Source organism: Pseudopipra pipra, chromosome 13 (genome assembly GCF_036250125.1).
Source record: "Pseudopipra pipra isolate bDixPip1 chromosome 13, bDixPip1.hap1, whole genome shotgun sequence".
Classification (NCBI taxonomy): domain Eukaryota; kingdom Metazoa; phylum Chordata; class Aves; order Passeriformes; family Pipridae; genus Pseudopipra; species Pseudopipra pipra.
In genome coordinates, this window is record NC_087561.1 from 14235100 (window position 1) to 14254188 (window position 19089).

Sequence of the window (19089 nt, forward strand, 5' to 3'; positions counted from 1 at the left end):
ATGTGCATAGAAGGAGCTGCTAAATATCAAAATAATTTAATAAAAAATATATTTTAGTACTTTCCTGGTAAAAATGGCACTATCAGAGCTGTGTGACTGTACAATGTGAATGATACTAATCCAAGACATTCCCAAGTAAAGAAGACTTAGTGATACTACCTGGGTCAATCCAGTATTTCTTTCTTGATGAACGGCTGTTTCCCTACACGTGACCTTTCTTCAAGTGGCAAACTGATGCTGTGGGAAAGCACTTTCATTGACACAACAGTTTTCCTGCTTTGTTGCAGCCACAAGTTGTTCAGATTTAAGCAGTTAGGAAACAGGTAAACTCATAAAAATAAGACATCTTCCCAGTTCAGAAGAATTTTCTTTTTGCATGAAGAGACCCGACTATTTACCAATTTCTCTGCATTACGGCAGAGCTTCTTGCAGATTTTATTTTTTTTTCCTCTTGATGTTTCTCCCGCACAAAGAGAAACATTATTTAATGTTTTCATTTGGTTCTTCTGTGGTACAGGTGCACATGCCTAAGCACAGTTGGCTCCCCGTTGGCTTTCAGAAAGACTTGTCACCGAAAAGAAAGCGATGTGCCAGCACAGCATTTAGCAAGGGGGTGAAGAAAGGGAAGTGGAAACCCAGCAACTGCACTTACCTTCCTAAATAGATTCTGTTTCACACTAGAGGAGCCCACTTCTCTGCTCTGCTGGTTCTTGTGCTAGTTAAGCAAAACTTGTCACAGGGAACAAAAATATTTGCCAATTTGGCTTTAGCGCAAAACCTATTCTTTGTTCTTCTGCATACATCAAATGTCAGTCTCTTGCACCCCTCTGACAGGAACCTGGCATGGAAACAAAACACATCCAGGTGCATCCTGGCAGGCAAACCATTCTGAGGGGTTTGTGGTCATGCTTGGTGGAGAAGAGGGGCTGGGCTTCTTAAGTCTGATATCCACCCATCACACTCATCATGCTGAGAATATAATCTTTTATGCAAATACTATGTTTTGGATTAATCTGATCTTAGCCATCTAAGAGGTAGACATGGAATATTAATTTTCTGGCTTCTCTCCATCAGCTGGACACGTGCAGATTCGGAAATTTTAAAAGTGAAGGAATAATTCCTTCCCTGCAGCTGTCCTTTCCCCTATACCCAGCTTAGAGATGCTTTAAACAATTAGCTTTGATAAAACACCTCCCTAAAATTATGGGTGATGTATCTGTCCTTGGCTATTGTGTCTACTTAGTAAGATTTTTTTTTCTCCAATATGTAATAGGGAAATGTGTATATATTTGTGTGTTTGTTTCTATTCAGCCTACTGGGTAGATTTCCTTTCATTGTAATTAGATTCAGGTACTCACTTCAGATGTTCTAAGTAGAGAAAACATTAAGATTGCTGAATTTTCATTACATCTCAAATATTCTATGAATCATTTATATGCAAATTAACCCAAATTTTACAGCATAAATCTTCAATATTAGTGTTTTCATAGTCTTTTCTTTGAATTTTAGTAGCATATTTTGAGGGAATTTCAGACAAGCATTGCCAAAACAGTAATAGGCTTCAATAAGTGCCTTTTGTAGACTGAAGTGACAGCTTTTGGGTTGGAAAATTTGATCTTTTCTTTAATATTCAGTAGTATTACGCTGACAAAAAATACATTTATGATTCAATAGGCTGAAATCAGATAAAAAGCATTTAAAAATCCAAGTAGATTGATTGTGTGTAATCATTGCAAGAGAGTGAATTCAGCTAACAAAAAGGCTCTTTTACTATGCTTCACTGCAAAAATTTTACTTTTATAGGGATATGGCTGTGCAGCACATTATTGGCAGCTTATGTGCTGCAAATATGACCCTTTAGATTATTTTTTCTGCATTTAAAATGCTTGTTAAAAATTTTCAGAGACTTGTTTTCTTTGCCAATTTCCTCAGCATCGTTTTTATGAGCCAGTCAGCTCAGACAGTCTAATCTTTTTAGATGTCAAGGTCTTACATTACGTTTCCTATGTTACCAGGCAGGCACAGTGCTAAATGTCTCTGCTGCAATTAAAACAAACAAACATCAACTTGTATCTGCCAAGACAGGAAGCTTTGACTTTGTGCACATTTACATAATATAATGAATATTTTTAGATGATATGTAGTAATTAGTGTGATGCGCAGTGATGACATTTGTCTCCTGTACATAGATGAACTCTGAAAACAATGAAAATTAAATTTGGAGTGTCTATATTTATATGTAGATTGATTAAACATCTTTCCTTTCTCATTGAATTCCAGCTTTTAAACCATTCTGGTCTCTCTAGTTAGAATCACTTGAAAGCATTACCTCTCACACAGCAACAGCAAGAGTCTCTTTATAGTCTAGAAATTAGCTTATAAGTCTACCTGCTGAAAGAGCCTTTTTAATAAGCCTAAAAGTATTCCAGGTATGTCTTCTTTGTCATTACAGATCTTGATTATATTGGTTTTAACACATATTTTTATGCAAACCAAAAATTTCACATATCTATAAAATGTTAATAAAATCAGCATTGCACTGCAGGTCTGCAGACACCTCAGTGTATCTTAGTGTATCTGTTAGCTGGAAAAGTTGCTCATTTTTCCTGCTTGCCTGTGTCTTTATAGGGTTTTTTCTGAAAGCATTCCAAGCATTCACCTTTCCCCCTACCTGCTCACCCCACTTATAATCACTTCATTTTTCAGACTGATTTTAAATTTCCTCTGTTCAATTAGTCTCCTGAAACTATACACTGGCTTATTGCAGTTCCACACACCTGCAAATTGAAGCTTGATCTACACAACAGAGAAGCAAAACCTCATCTTTTATGGAACAGCCGACATTTGGGAAATTTAGAGAAGCTTTTGGGCACAGTCTTTTATCATCTCTGGTAACTAAACAACAACTCAAACTAAGCACAGGTTAAAAGCAGTTTCTCTTAGTTTAATCTCATTATGTTAATCAACTCTTTTACTACATGCACAACAGCTGCAGTAGCAACGAATGACTTCGTTTCAGTGCCTTATAAAATGTCTATTTTCCTTTGCACACTCTACTCATCTGCTCTAGAACACATCACAGCTGGTGGCTCAGAGCTATGAGTTGAAGTCTAGTACAGTGCTTCCAGGCACCTCATTTGTCTGTCTCTTTGATGGGTATACATCCTAACTTTCTTTTTTGTGAACACAGACTTCATAATCCTAATGGAGAAAAAGGGTGAGAATTTCATCAGTTCCATGATGAAAAGCTATCCACAAGGCATGGACCTACAGATTTTAGTTCCTTTTTGAATTAAATATGAAGACACAGCCTTCAGATCATAAACACATCTACTGTTAGAGCTTTAGTTTTAAGCATTAAATTAGCACCATCAAAGCACACCTAAATCACTAAAATATTAAAAATTAAAATGGAATTATAGTGTGAGTCTCACTGTAATTATCAGACATTATATATTTTCATACTGCTATGTGAATGAAAGGACCAGGAAATAAAAATTACATCTTGGAGAAATACTTATTTGCAAGTAGAATCCATAAGTACCTTCTTAAAATATGACTTTCATGACCATTCAAGGGAGGAGAAATGTCTTCTATTTGCTGTGAAAAGCATCTTTTTTGCTCATTTCCTTCTTCTGCTTCATATGTGACACTTCTAAGGAGGAATAGAGTAGTTGATGCTCAAACTACAGCTCAGTCCTAAAGCCACACGTGGAAGAAACCTGAAGAAAAGGTAAGAATACTAAAAAATCATATGGGCAGAATATCTCCAATATTGTCTGTTATTGGCAAAGAGATGTTCTTTTTTAAAAATAAATCCATGTGCATGTTCTAACAAGCCATTACCTCACCTGAAATTACCTCGCAGGAGGTTTGGAGTCCAGGTAAGAGATGTTTTTTGAACACCAGCCCTCCCCCAGTGCTGCAGTGCTTTGGTGAAAATATTGCACTTAATAGAGCTACTCAGCAAACACCTGGGATCCAGGTGTGTTCGACGTGGCCAGAGAAGGGCTCCAGGCATTCCTTGTGTCCACAGGGAAGGAAGCAAAATGATGACTCCTAGGGAACAACATTTCTGCAACCCCCTGCAGCTCTGCACAGTGACACCAATGCTAAAATTATGCAGTTCTTCAAGCACTACATATTTCTCTCTCACTCTATTGTGTTTTTCCAGGGCTCTTTGAAATTCCACTGCTTCCTTTCCTCCTGAGGTTGCCCTTCAAAATATTACTGACTCCAGCTTAAGAGTTTCCCATCCAAACAAGGGAAACCCTCCATCTCCCTGAGTTTTCATCAATTTTCTTAATTTGTAGGCTGAATACATTATTTAGCATAACAACTGATGTGTCAGCACTTATTGTCAGTAAAGGAATATACTTGTGCATAGTTTTGTTGTCAAAATAAATATTATTTTCCTGCTTGAAAGGGTCCTGCAGACAAGAAAGCTACACTTGCAAAGCCATAACTGCATCAAGGAATAAGATATTACCACCTCAGTGTCAGGCCAACAAGAGTTGCTTTTTAAATATGGACTAAAACAAGATAGAAAAATGCATAAAATGTTATTTCATTAGTTCCTCGTTTGATGGTTATTTCTTTATATCACATTCATGGTGAGAAGATAATCCCTTTAGCTCAACAACAACTCATTAACCATGTTCTCTCAATTAGAAATAGCTTATTTTCTAACAAAACAAACCCCATAAACACTCCTGCCTCCAGCTCATAATGATTTTCTATAAGCAAGTCTATCAGAGGCAAAGTACAAGGAGGGAGCTTGGTACAAAAAGAAGTGACACAGAAATGGAAGATATTTCTGATAACATAACGCTTGATTGTTGTACACATTGTGTGCATTTTCTGACAGTTTGGGATGTCACAATGAAGGGAGATTTAGAAAGCTGAAAATCAGAGAGAAGCATAGCTGGAGGAATACTTTTTAAACCTTTATAACGAAACACAAAGAAAACAGCGAAAAGGGGAAAACTGCTTTTGTGGATCTGGTTTATTAATAAGCATTGTAATTAACAGGACAACATGCTGTACAGAAACCTGAAATAGAACTACTGCAAATTTACTGGACTTCAAATGCTTCTGGACTGTAGTATATGGTGTCCAGCTGCATGATTTGTAGAGTGTGGTTAGGGCTGTTTCAATACACAGACATACACTGCTCACTCTCAGATCCTGTAGTATGCCATAGAGCAGGGAGATTTCCCAGAAATACAAACTCAAATATTTACAAGAAATCATCAATCTCTTTCTTCACTAGGGATAACATAAGTTATACACAATTTTCCTATGTATACCAAATAAAATCTTTGCCTTCAGCTTTACTTTGTGTCAGCACAAACCAATTCCTTCCTTTTTATTTATCCAGTTAAATAAGGGTAGTAAACTGCAGTATGATCGTTTAATTGCTTATCATTGATTAAGGATTGGTATTAAACCTGCAAAAGGAAAACACGAGAAACCAAATAAAGTCAAGTGTAAGTTTTCAAACTTTAAAGCCTCAGACTTTATAAGACTCAAACAACCTTGAGCTAATCGACCATTCCTGATAGAAATTGTTTAGGTCTCTGTCTTTGGCTCGCCCGTGCTGGAAGCAGGTGAGGGTGGTAGCTGGGGGCTCATGGGGTTCCACACGGGATTACAGCTTGCTCAGAACACAGTGGAGCAAACCTTCCTTTCTGTTACAAAACCACCCAACAGATCTACCCCCACTGTGGTCAGAGGTGCAAAGAGGCTGCTCTACTCTGGTCCTAAGCCGAGCAAAAAGACCTGGCTGGGCTTGGGACCACATAACTAATGTTAGATCAGGCCAGCCTTTGTGCTAACATTCATAAGCCCTCAGGCCCTATTAGCATGGGCTCATTGCCATGATAATTAGCTAAATGACCTGCATCCGGCCAGCTCGAAGCCCAGAGAGAGCAGGTGCTCAGTAGTCTCTGTCTGGCTGAGCAGACATGCCTAATTATTCTTTCTTTAGAATTAAGTTACACTTCAGAATACAGCACAGTTTAGGAAAACAAAAAAACAGCATATTTTACTTCAAACAGTTTGACTCGGTTCTTTCTTTTAGAGGTTTGTTGTTTTTTTTTTTTAAAGAACTGAATGCTTTACAATATGGAAATAGAACCTTCCTTTCTGCCATTACTACCCATAACCTTGATGCAATACTTGGAAGTGCAACAAGTATTGAGTTTGGAGAGGGGAAATTATCTAGACTAGACTGTTTGACACATCACTTTGAAGGCAAAGGTTTTCCTTTATTGTTACACTGTATGAAACAAATCTAATCATGTAACTACCATTTTACTGTATATTGTATATAGGATTGTTTTCTCCACAAATTCACACAAGTAAGATAAAATAAGTTAAATGACTAAAAAAAAATTACACAAAAATATACAGTCTATGTACTAGATAAATTATTTATATATATGGCAAGATGTGTAACAAGTCTCTAGTAACATTATTCCTCTGGATACTGACATGCTACTCCGAAAAATGTTGCCTCAAATGTGTAGTTTTATATATTAGATATGTAATATATAAAAATGAGGGAACATTTTATCTTCTGAAACAATGTGTATTTACAATTAATTGTTCTGTACCTTGTTGACTGAATTTTAGAATATCAGAACACATTTTCATGGATATAGCATTTAATGCTTCATACAATCTGATTAATCTTTACAATGCCTTTTGTTTAAGCAATATTTTTTTGTCTTTTGGTTTGGGTATTTTGTTGGGGTTTTGTTTGTTTGTTTTCAAGAGAATGGGCTTGGTTAATTGCTTCTGTATCTTAGGGAAAAAAACAAAATAACCCCTAAACACACTTAAATTAAATGAAGTTTGTTGTTTGTTTTTTTTCCCTACAATGAAAAAAAACACTAATTCAGGTTCCTTCACCATTTCCTATGAAAATCCTAAAATTGTAGAAATTAATTCTTTGCCAGAAAATTTCAGTTTCATTTTTCATCCAAAAAAGAACTGTTGCAGGCAAAAAAAAAGGAGAGTTTTCCAGTGGAGCTGCCAATTCTGTATGGCAGCCTTCTGTAATAAAAACTGAAGACCTCTGTGTACAGTAGGAAGCATTACCTGTCAGCATTATTCTAAATTTGCACAATTAGTATGTTTGGTAAATCTGTGTAAACTAAAGATAAGCTTTTTTTTTTTGCATGTCTCTGAAAAGAACTGCTGAATTTTCTCATTCTGATGTGTCCAAAGCAAACAACAAAGGGCTTTGTATATATTAGGTATGAATTAATTTGTCAAATTTTTAATTGTCCTGGAATTGGAAATGAGATGTGTCAGCTGTTGTGTGTCAGTACCCAAAGGATTGTTATTTTTTTCCAGGACTTACATGCAACTGGAAGCCAGTGTGCCACATCTTTTCTAAACATTATTGAAAACTACATTAAAAAAAAGGAAAGCAAAAGACATATATCATTAGATAATCTGATGTCCATTAATTAAACCCTATCAATAGGTTAAAAGTGAAGCTTTTTTTAATTATTATTATTTTGCACATAAATTCTAAATGTGATTTGAATAGATTTACAGTGGGGACAGCAATATATAAAGCTACTTATACCTGCTGGGCACATAAGAGAAGCTCTTTTAGCATTCATTGGAAACCCTCAACAACTTGAACTTCTGTAAATTTTACAAGCAGCTAATATTACAGCATTTTTACACACAGTTTTGTTTATAAATTACAGATTTAAGTTACATTATGAAGCCTACATAGAATTCTGTCCATAGGAAATATTCACACACTGTCTTTTTTTCCCCACCATACAACTTCGATTGTCTCACTTAATGTAGCAATAAAATTAAGAAATTATGCATTTTCTTAAAGGAAAAATTCCTTGGTATGTACATACTGTAAATTATGAAATGACTAAACAGCAAAGAAATATTAGAAGGAAATGCTAGAGGAAAAATATATTTTTTTCATCTAAGAAAGGAATCTCTTTTTCATCCACTGTGGAATTTACCAATAGAATATATTTTCCAGTACGGAGAACACCGAAAAAAATCACTCATCTATAAAGAGAATCACCTTGAGACTTTATCAAATAATATGATTGGGGTGTGTTTATATTTATCCAGCTTTCATTACCTAGATTCTTCTTTCTTTGCTGAGCACTATCAGTCATTCTCTAATAACTAATCCACAATGACAAGTACTTCTTAATCTAATAGGTTTTTGGTGAAGTAACTAATATTATAGTTAAACTTTTACTGAATACTTACAATAGGTGAATATAGCTGTAAAAAAAAAAAAACATACATATCACTATAACACTTTTTTAAACACTGGTATCTTGCAGTCACGACAGCACATCAGCCAAAAAAACTACCCCACTTTCCTACTGTTTTCAGCAGTGCCCATGTAATTTTCAACTAACAGGAACAGTAGCCAAAGCAAGCTCTGCAAGATGAAAAAAAAACCAATTAAAGAAAAAAAAGAGAAATAAACTTATGGCTTGAAAACATAGCATGTATAATATTGTTCCTTGAATTATTGTACAAATATTTGGAAATTCAAAGTTACTTATAATTTTTTTCCAGTTTTGTTCTGGTATGTCCTATCACTGTCATGTTGCTTATTTCACACAGAAAAGCCAGTTAAGAACTTTCTATTTCATCTATAACATTCTTTCAAAGAATAAATACATGTATATCGAGCCAATAAAAAATAAAATAAAAATCAGTTGTCTTTTCTTTAAGTACATTTTCCTTCTTAATTATATAAAGGATAAATGGTAAGATCTACAATCCTTCTTAAGAATTAGATTTTAGGATTTATTAATTCTATTATGTCAAGTAATCAAATGAGAAATTGCTCACTTGATCACTAATGCTAAGCAAACGGAAGATGAAATCTATGAATATGCTATAAATCATAACAACAAAGAAAAATTTGAGTAAGCTATTTTTAGACTGTAATATTCCCCAAACTGTACTAAAAAATTGCTTTCAAAGGGAGGAAGAACTGCTGGCAGATATTTGTGGCCCATGTAGGAAAATGAACAGGATTTTGTTTCTCTTTCACTTGTTTCTGGGTTGTGGGTTCTCTTCCCCATTTTGTGGATATTACCAAGAACTATGGTAAACACCTTTTAACTAAGTCCTAAGGATTTAGATTATCAGTTTCAAATTTAGGATCCTATATACACAAATATTCACAAGCCTAACAAGTGTGTAGGCTCCCGAAGAAGAGCGTTAGGCTGTGACTACACACAGTCACTTAAAGCCTGAAATTAGGGATTTGTCAGATATGCCTTTATAGCTGGTGCTCGTGTACGAACGCGGTGCCGCTCCCAGAGCCCGGAGCCTGGTGGGACGCGGCGAAGTTTGCCAGAGGGATGACTTTGACGGGATCTTCGCTGGCGCAATGTCTTTCGCAGGTGTTGTAGAACTGGGGCCTGGGCCCCCCCTGGCCTTTGTCACTGTCATCCTTTGGAAGGGGCCTGCCCAGAGTGTGCCGTCCCTCAGGCCTGGCTCCCCGGCCCCAGCCTTGCTGGAAGCCAAACGATGGCAAAGGGGTGTTGGGCTGCTGGTACTGCGTCAAAGCCGGAGGCATCCAGCAGTTGTCGGAATGGCCGAGGATCAGACACTCCTGTGTGCAGTTTTCAGAGGCTTCAGCCAGAGCTTTCTGGAGATTCACTTCTATAGCTGGGAGGAGGGAAAAAGACAAGGCATTATCAGGGATACAAGGATGGATGCACAAAGGGAATCAAGGTCAACAAAGCAATCCCTGTTCTACAATAATGGCCACGGTTTGGGAAGGAATTACCTCCAGGTGCACACCTGAAGCAAAGGTTTAGATGTTTGCAAGTTTTTGGACCACAGTGTTCTCACTGGACATCACCAGAAAACACCTACTGTTTAATGAGCAGCTGATACCATTATTACAGCTGTGCAACTAAAGCCCTTATACAGCCTATTTCGCAGAATCAGAGAGGCTGGCAAAGACCTCTAAGATCATCAAGTTCAACTGTTACCCCGGCCCTACCAGGGACACCAATAAACCCTTTCCCCAGGTGCCACATTCACATGCCTTCTGAACTCTTCCAGGGACAGTGATTCCACCCCTTCCCTAAGCAGCCCATTCCAAAGCTTGATGACCATTTCAGAGAAGAAATTTTTCCTAATATCCAACCTAAGTCTCCCCTGGCACAACTCGAGGCCGTTTCCTCTTGTCCTGTCACTTAGTCACAATGATCCTTTCACTTTTTGAAATTTTAATTTCCATAATAAAGTTAAATGCTTTCTAATAAGCTAATGCCATTCTTCTAGATATTTGCATAGAGCTACTTCAAGAAAGTATAGTTTTTAAAATTACAATTTTTTAAATATGTTTTCTTAAAACTAGTTTTTTTTAATTGCTTGGCTTTGCTTAAGACAAAACAAAGCTAATATGGACACTAGCCAAAGACTCTACTTTGGCTTCAAAGATGCATTCAAGAACTTTAAGAATGAAAGAGTGTAACAACTATTTTAAAGAGAATTGATTTCTCCATGTATTCAATGCTGAAAACCTTGAAAAATCAAAGGGTAATAGCAAAAGAAGATGTAACCTCTGTAGTTTACTAGTAATCGAACCAGATTTCTTCAGTAAATGCAAGGTTTGTGCCCTTGAAAAAGGATTATAGAAATTATAATTTGTTCAAAGGCAAAGTAAACAAAAATCTGAAAGGTGTTAATTTGCAACACATAAACACTCCTGATCAGTTCCATCTAAACTGTGGCTTTATCATATTGTGTAAATTAAAACTAATAGAATTAAGTTTCCACACATGATTCCTTGAAATAATTTTCATATTACACGTGTTAATTTTATATTCTCTTGGTGTGTACTTGGTTAAATACATCAGAAGCACAGAAGAATATCTGATTAGATATCTCACTGTGCCATCTTCACAAAACTTTCCAATGAAAGATGTATACATGTTTTTAATATCTGTCTTAATGAAGATAACATTTAAAATTGGATTCTGGCTCATAGGCACTGGAGAAGGTATGCCACTAAAATTACTTAGAGCAAGAAGAGTGCTGAATAGAAGCCTCCCACCCTCTGAGCTTTATGTTTAAACAGATGCTGCATTTCTGTTTTAATAAATCCTTTGCATGTGGAAATCTGTGTAAAGCTACAGAGCACAAACACTACTTTCCATGTTACATTTCAATGCAAATGAATTAAGTTTTTCCTCAAGGCATTGAAATATATAATGTTGCTGTCCAAAACATAGGATGCATCTTTTTGAAATCTACCATGTTTAAGTAGACAACTGGTTACTTGTTTTATCATGAATGCTCTATTCTTGATTATTTCTCCTTGAGTATGTGTCAGTCAGAGAAGTGATTGTTTAGAAATGTTATTTTGGCATATTACTGGCATTTCAACATGTCTTCAGTCATTTTGCCTGAGTACTTTTCAGTGTAATCCTGACAAAGCTTTGGCACCTTGATGCTGAAATACTAATCCAGTTATGATGGGCAGTAGGAGACATAAATATGGAAATAATTCAGTGGAGGCAACAGTTCCTACAGGAAAATAAAAAAAGTTGCTACTGGTGGATTAGTCTAATCTTTCCATGTCCTACTATCTGCTGTTAGAGACATAAATCTGACTATATACAAGTCTTTTAAGCTCTTTAATTATCCAGGTTTGCTTCTATTCTGATCAAGACAATTCACTGAAATCAGGTACAACCTTGATGGAGTGTTGAGTTACCCCCAGTTTATAGTGAAAATTATTTTTTTGCATTTATTAAAAAAATACCAAATTTGATACCAAATACCTCAGTGTTTCTTTTTATCTTGAGGCTTTCTAGTGGCTCTTAAAATGCTATTAATTCAATTTAACTGTATAAAACACACAATTATTTATTTGGAAATAATACTTATGCATTTCTAGTTCTACACAGCAACTACTACAATACTTATATTTTACCATCTCTCTCAAACTTCAGTAAGAGAGTAAACAAAGCTAAAACATCAAAAGAAACATTCGACAATAAAAATGTAACATTTACACTTTAGACAAGGCAACTGCAGAACTAAAAGGTCACTTCTAAAACATTCTCTACACCGTTTCAACAGATCAGTAGGGATGGTAATTTTGGGCCATGTGTTGCCAGATTACCTGTAAACTTGGGACACTCCATGCTAAGAGTAAGAGTATTGTCAGAATTACAGTTCTGCTTATTCTGTTAAAGAAGAGATATTTTACTCTGGGTTTTAGTTTAATTAATAAAAACCACCAAAAACCACTAAACCCACCACCACCACCACAAAAAAACCCAAACAAGAACCCAAACTCCAAAACTTTAGAACAATCCTGGGAATAATCATAAGTTATGAATACAAGTTATTTTGGTGTTAAGTTGGGGTTTTGTTATGCAAAAGTCTGCCAATGCAGGACTGTTTAGCAGATACATCTTTTGTAGCAGTTATAGTCTTTCTTTCAGCTTTGGTATTTGGTGCAGGTATTGTTGGTTGTCAGAGTATATGCTTAATAATATGCAAAATATAAAGTTTTCTTTAAATTTGAAAAGACCTTTTCCTATCGAGCACTTCTGCAGTGCTGTAGAACAGGAAATAAAAACTATTTAGCAAATACAAGTACTTTTCTGTATGATTTTTGACTGAATTCTTTTTTCACTAGTAACAACCAAGTTTTGTTTTATAATATACTGCATTCATTATCAAAGTCAAACAAACAAACAACACCTCCCCCCAAAGCAAGGATAACCTTAACTTCTAGACTAAATTTAAAAGGTGTACATTTTTTAAAATTATTAATAACACAGATTTTGTGCTGTTTTTAATCCAAATCACCTGTTTCTAATAGCATTAGTGAAACCCTAAGGCAGTCTTTAGGAGACTGAGTGTGCTGTAGGAAACACAAGGGAAGCAAAACCACCAGTAAATGCATTTAAAGGAAACTTAAAAAAAAATCTCATACATTGATTAGCTGCAGTAAATAATATTAGCAAGGACAACAGATGCAATACAGTTTTCATTTGGTATAAAGTAAAAAAATATAAAATCAGCAATACAAGAAACTATTTTTTAGCACAATGAAGTCAAAATCACTCTTGGAGAATAATTCAACCCAGAACAAAATGTAGGAAATTTTCTGCATGAATATTCAACAAGCATTATCTTTTTTTGCCTGCTCTTCCAGGCCATGAAATACACCTTCTTTCTGTCAGTCTAATTCATTCTCTGGTCTCCTAACATATCATTCTCCTGCTTCTTCAGCATCTGAAATCCTCCTAAATAGTTACTTGGCACTGGCGTTGCACTAAACAATGTTTCACTTATTAAAACCACACTTTTAACAATTCCCTATTTAATCAGAGAAGAGAGCTTTTTGTCAGCAATGTATCATACAGATGGTGCAGATTTACAATACAACACAGCTGATTTTCAAATATTCTGTTACAGACTTTACACACAAAGAAGCCCCTGTACCCAGCACTGAGGTGTCCTCACCACCCTGTCTGCCTTCCCCTCCACCACTTGCCGTAAACAAAGGATTCTCTGCCTGGCTCAGCTGAGCATCCCAGAGGACCCTGTGAGGAGGAATTCCAGCCACAAAGCTGGGGGAGTGTGAGGTTCAGAGCTCAGGTGGTCATTTACCAGAGTCAGTGCAAATTGACCATGGCATTTCCTAGCTGCTACTCTTTAAGCTTCCTTCTATTTTGTATCTTTGCAAGTCACTGTAAATGTGGATGACAACAAAATTTTCTGAGCCTTTGTCTCTCATTTAAATGTAATAATTTAGGTGATTATTTTGCATAGTTTGATAAGTAATCAGGGGTAGGAAACATCTGTGGCATCTGCCTCTACCAATCAAGGATAAGAAAGTTTCTGCTGTCTGAATATTTTCAGAAGAAATGATGGTTTTTGCTACTGAAATTCAGTGCCTAGGAAATAGAAGTGTACATATTCCCCATGTATTATAAACAGTACATTCCACTGAACTCTTAACCATCTACTTAATTTCTTATTTCATTCAGTTATAAACCCTCAGTTTTATATTTTTTTTTTATACTATGTGGAGACTCTTCAAACATGACATACAAGTACTATGAAAGAGAATTTTTAATTCACATAACAGATCACACTCATGCACATGTGAGTTTAACACTTTGGTTTGAATTCCAGGTTGTTTTAGGAATGAAACTATTTTTTTAAATTTTCTGCAGCAGAACTAAGAACATTTTTTAAGAAAGTGTCTGTCAGCTCTTCTGAAATGTTTAGATCAGAACTGTCAAATATAACTAAAAGCACAATAGTTAAAAGGCTTTCTTCATTGTTCCACAGTCTTATCATTTATAGGTCAAAGCAGTTTTCAAGTAAGAATATTTACTTCCCCTCAAGAAAAAGCTGAATTTCAGCCTCGTCAGAAAACTATCCTTCGGTCAAACCTTTTTTTTTTTATTTCTATTTTTTTTTCATTAGAGACTTCCTATGGTTATAAAGTCTGTGTGGGATTTTAGAGATAGTAAATAAAAATGTTGGTTATCCTCTTTGTATCTGATTTACAACACACTTTCTTTTCTACTGCTATGTCCTCCCCTTCATCCTCAAAAGAGAGACAAACTACTAAGACAATATCAACAGGGCTGGCTCTTTTCTCAGTCTGCCATAAAAGCCATCACTTGCATCATGACATCTCACAAAGAGACTTGGACTGGAAGGGACTTTTGAAGATGTCTGGTCTAACCTCCTGCTAGAATCAGGATATCTTGGTTGAAACAGAAGAGAACAGTTTTTTTCAAAAGTTTAGGCCAAACTTTCAGAATTGTACATGTCCCCTAAAGCCCTAAAGCACATGTTGAAAGGAGATGTGCACCTCTAAGAGTTGGGCAATCAAGAACATGAGCTCCTGGAGAAGTCTTAAAACATTTCCACCTTTATCCATACATGTAGTAATGATCAAAAGACATTTGTAAATGTATTCATTAGCAAAGTACTCAGATTCATTAGAAGTTCAAAAACCACCAGACTGCACTGTACCAATGCAGGTTTAGGGCCTTATAAATTGTGCAAAGAAAATTTCAAAACCAATTAAAAAAAAAAAAAAAAAGAAAAAGCCTTAAAACACAGAATATAGAGTGCTTGAATTTTAAAGCCATGTAGCTGAAGTCTTAATGAAAAGCTGGTTTTGAGTTTGACACATTTTGGATGCAAACCATCCAGTGTTACATTTAGAGCACTCTTGTTTCATAATAAAGCAAGCAACAATTAGCAAGCAATTAAGCAAATTGCCCACAATTATGCCATTGCTGAGCTATTTTTCATATTTTCACAACACAGCACATATATGAATACATGGCTTGCAGTGCCAACACTATTCTGTCAGCATCCAGAAGTGCCTCTCATTTACGGAGCATTCCGGATTAAACAGCTCCCACTGCACTCTCAGTGCTCTCTGCTCAGCAGGAACCCACCAGAGTGATGAAGATGACAACCCCAAGCTACTCATCTCAGCCAATACTTCCTAAGGAGTGGGTCATGTCCCCCCCCATTTTTTGCCCATGTGTATTTACTAAAAGTGGTACTAAATCTAAGCAGGAATTCAAGCATAATATGGGGAAATTATCGCCCAGAATTACCCTGGTGACCAAAAGTGGCCACTTGGGTAACATCATTTAGAGGTCTCTGCTATATGAGGAGAACAGAAATGACATTAACAATAAAAAAGGGAGGGGAGAACGGCTGTTAGTGTAAACTGGGTTACTTTAATAAGGTCAGGAGGAAGAAGCTTGAATGTAGAAACCTAAATGAGTGCTGCTATAATATACTCTAGCTTTTTGGTTTAATAATAAAATGCCTTTGGGAGAAGTTTCGTATGAATATTTTATTTCCCGTATATGTCTCAATAAATTAAAAACCTAAAAGAGTTACTTAAGTTCTAGCCTCGGAACCTTTTTATTCAAAGAGCAAGTAGGACACACCACTTTTGTTAGTTTTCAGCTGGGTGCACAGAGCTTGCCCTGCTTGTGAGAAATCCTACTCAGAGAAGATTGATCCTCCAGATGTTCTAACTGAGGAATCCACAGGAATGTAGGAAATCACACATTTTCATGTGCTACCTAGGCTTGCCAGATTGTAAAATCATCTCTGCTTCCATTCCAGTGAACACAGTTTATATCCCAAGAGCCATGATTTTAATTTGAATTTAATCCCCAAAACTGCCATGAGTTAGGCTGATTATTATAAAATCCAAATAGAATGAGGTGTGAGTATTTTGCAGCTGGCTGCAATTAGTCAAGCAAACTCTATCAAAGATGGCCAGGAAAAGTTGGTGAGGGAGGAGGCAGGAAATGGAGAAAATATCAGGGTGAAAGAGGCAGCATATTGTAATTCCTGTATCATTAACTACACTTGTGGAGTGAAGTGAAACTGTCCTTCACAAATAACAGCCATACAAATAAAGCACATTAATCTTTCATTAAGTCATCTCTTATTGCTATTCTGACTCAAACTTCAGTCTTGTATTAATCATAACCAAGAAATCGTGTAAAGGCAATGCTCCTGTAAAAAGTTCAACTTCAGTAATTGCTGTTTTCCACAGAAAGACATTTCACACCCCAAAACCCCCAAACCAAGCCCCCAAACCCTCTTGTTTTTCAGCTTAATGAACTTGCGTGTGACAATGTTGTAGAGTACATGGCACTGACCCTTAATTCTTTAACAGTCCAATTAAATTCATCTTTGATGTCCAGGTTTTGTTGCTATTTATAGCAAAAAATGGTCATTTGCAAAGGACACATGTTTCTTAGCCTATAAAGTGTATATTGAGTTATCAATGAGAATTTTAACCATAACTTGTAAAGTATAATGACCATCTAAAATGAATAGCCTAAAATCTAGTATATTGATTACAATACTGGGTAATACAATGTGCTTTATTTAATATTTAATTAACTGCTTCACATTTGTACCGAACCTTCTTAATTATTAATACATGGTTCATTATTTAACATGGAATATAAATTCAAATTCAAATCAATTAAACAAGGTGAAACTACATAGTGAGAAATGGTTTATCCTCCAGCAATAACCTTCGACCTGGAAACATAGTAAAGAGTGAAATTAGCATTTTTTCCCCCCATACCTGAAAAGACTATGCATTTTAGATTATATATATTAAGCTCTGCTATTGATGTAAAGTTCCTGTAACAAACTCAACATTCTGCAAAAATATGCTGAGTGAAAAAGGACTTCGGCTCTCACTTTTCAGAGGAAACATTTCCAACAGGAGTTTTCAGAAGGGCATTGGTGACACGGCAAACATTCCTCTTGATCTGTAAAATTTCGCTTTAAGTCTTTCAAGGTCAAACTCTTATTTGCAGTCAGGGAAACAGAAAATCGTTAGATAGTCAGAAACTGTCCCCTGGAATGAGTACTTCCTCAAGTAACATCTTTCAGTGTTGACCTCCCCCGGCATCAGCCAAGGACCACACACCACACTCCCAGCCCCTCAGTGGTACGGGGAGCACTGGAAACCTTTCACCTTTTCTGGACTATGAGCTGTTCATAGAATTTTAGAACATTTTGAGTTGGAAGAGATCTTAAAGCTCATCTGGTTCCAACCCCCTGCCGTGGGTAGGGACACCTTCCACTAGACTAAGTTGCTCCAAGACCCATCCAACCTGGCCTTGGACACTTCCAGGGACAGAGCATCCACAACCTGTGCCAGTGTTTTACCCCCCCCACAGTAAAGAATTTGTCCTTAATATCTGTTCTTATCCATGCTATCTTTTACAGGAAAACAAAAAAATGTAGCCCTGCTGCATGTGTCTGTAAGAGAGACTGAAGCAATAAGTACAACTCTGCTTTCACTGTATGATGTTTTCAAAGCTTTGTTGCTCACACATGTACACATAGATAGAAAACTAGTTTTATGCTTTCTTAAATATCTTTAAATGTTACTTAAAAGATGGAGTGTAGGTGATCTATGAAGAACAGTATATCTCATATAAACTTCTAGGGATTGAATGTCATATGCTTGGTAAAAATTGCTATAAAACGTGCTCCTTCAAGGATAAGTGTGGGATGAAAGACCTCCAGTTCTGCTTCAAATGTCTGCATTTGCAGCCTGTATTCACTTCAGTAAGTTTCTTGATGCATCTGCATGCCAAATGAGACACTTTCTTTTTACTGACTTTCCAGTAAAAAATAAACAAAAGTTTGATCTAAAGTAGGAAACTAAAAAAATCTTTTGAATTAAGTAATTGAACAACTGTGGGCAATTGTTCATGGTTCAGACACTTTAATGAAACATTAATTTTTAGAAGGGAATCATGAAACTCCCAAATACTCAGTAAGCTAGTAAACATATATTTCCTGTGATAACTTAAGACATGCACAATAAAAGATGTTTTGAATTGTGCTTTTTATCAGATATACACAAACAGAAATTTAAAGTCAAAGAGCACTATAGCAGCAACCAAAATAAACCTAGAACAGTGTAAAAATGTTCTGTAGCTTTTATGTGGCGACTCCAATTGCATTTCAAAAAAAAATAGAATATAAACAAAAAAACCTGGTTTTATTGTGAATATCCTGTCTTTATCTATTTTTTAATACTTCTAAACATTCTTACAATATTCACGTAAGCGGATATCCATATATACACTATGGTTTTTTGTGTACTGATAGCTATTAAATTTTATTGGAACATCAACAATATTAATCTCAATTGAATATATAAATAAAGCCTACTGAAGTCTTTTTTACAAATAAATTTTCCATCAAAAATGTAGTTTCAAAATTCAAATGCTTTGTGACAGTGTTGGTTCACATTACATTTGAGTGTAGGATAACTAGTAGTATCTATTTTCTCATTTAATTTTCACCTGATTTTTTAAAATATGAGGATCTTTAACATTTCAACATTATGAAGAAGTTGCATTTTTGAAGGGAAACATTCTCATTTCTCCAAAGCTTTCCCCCAGATTTTACATTTCACAATAAATATCAAGGTCAGGTTATGATTCTGGAAAATAGCACTGCTTAAGTTTCACAGCACCTGCAACATGGCCTAACACC

At 35.9% G+C, this 19089-nt stretch overlaps 1 protein-coding gene across 4 annotated transcripts in view; it reads right to left on the reverse strand.

Moving 5' to 3' along the window:
* Nucleotides 1-4987: 4987 nt before the first annotated feature.
* PCDH11X (protocadherin 11 X-linked) overlaps nt 4988-19089 on the reverse strand; it is a 455646-nt gene continuing 441544 nt past the window's right edge. For 3 of the 4 annotated variants that reach the window (XM_064670115.1, XM_064670112.1, XM_064670114.1), the window contains one exon: nt 4988-9690. In XM_064670115.1, the coding sequence (XP_064526185.1) occupies nt 9299-9690 (392 nt within the window). In that variant the 3' untranslated portion in view covers nt 4988-9298. The remainder of the gene's footprint in view (nt 9691-19089) is intronic. The other variant, XM_064670116.1, reaches the window with a different exon arrangement.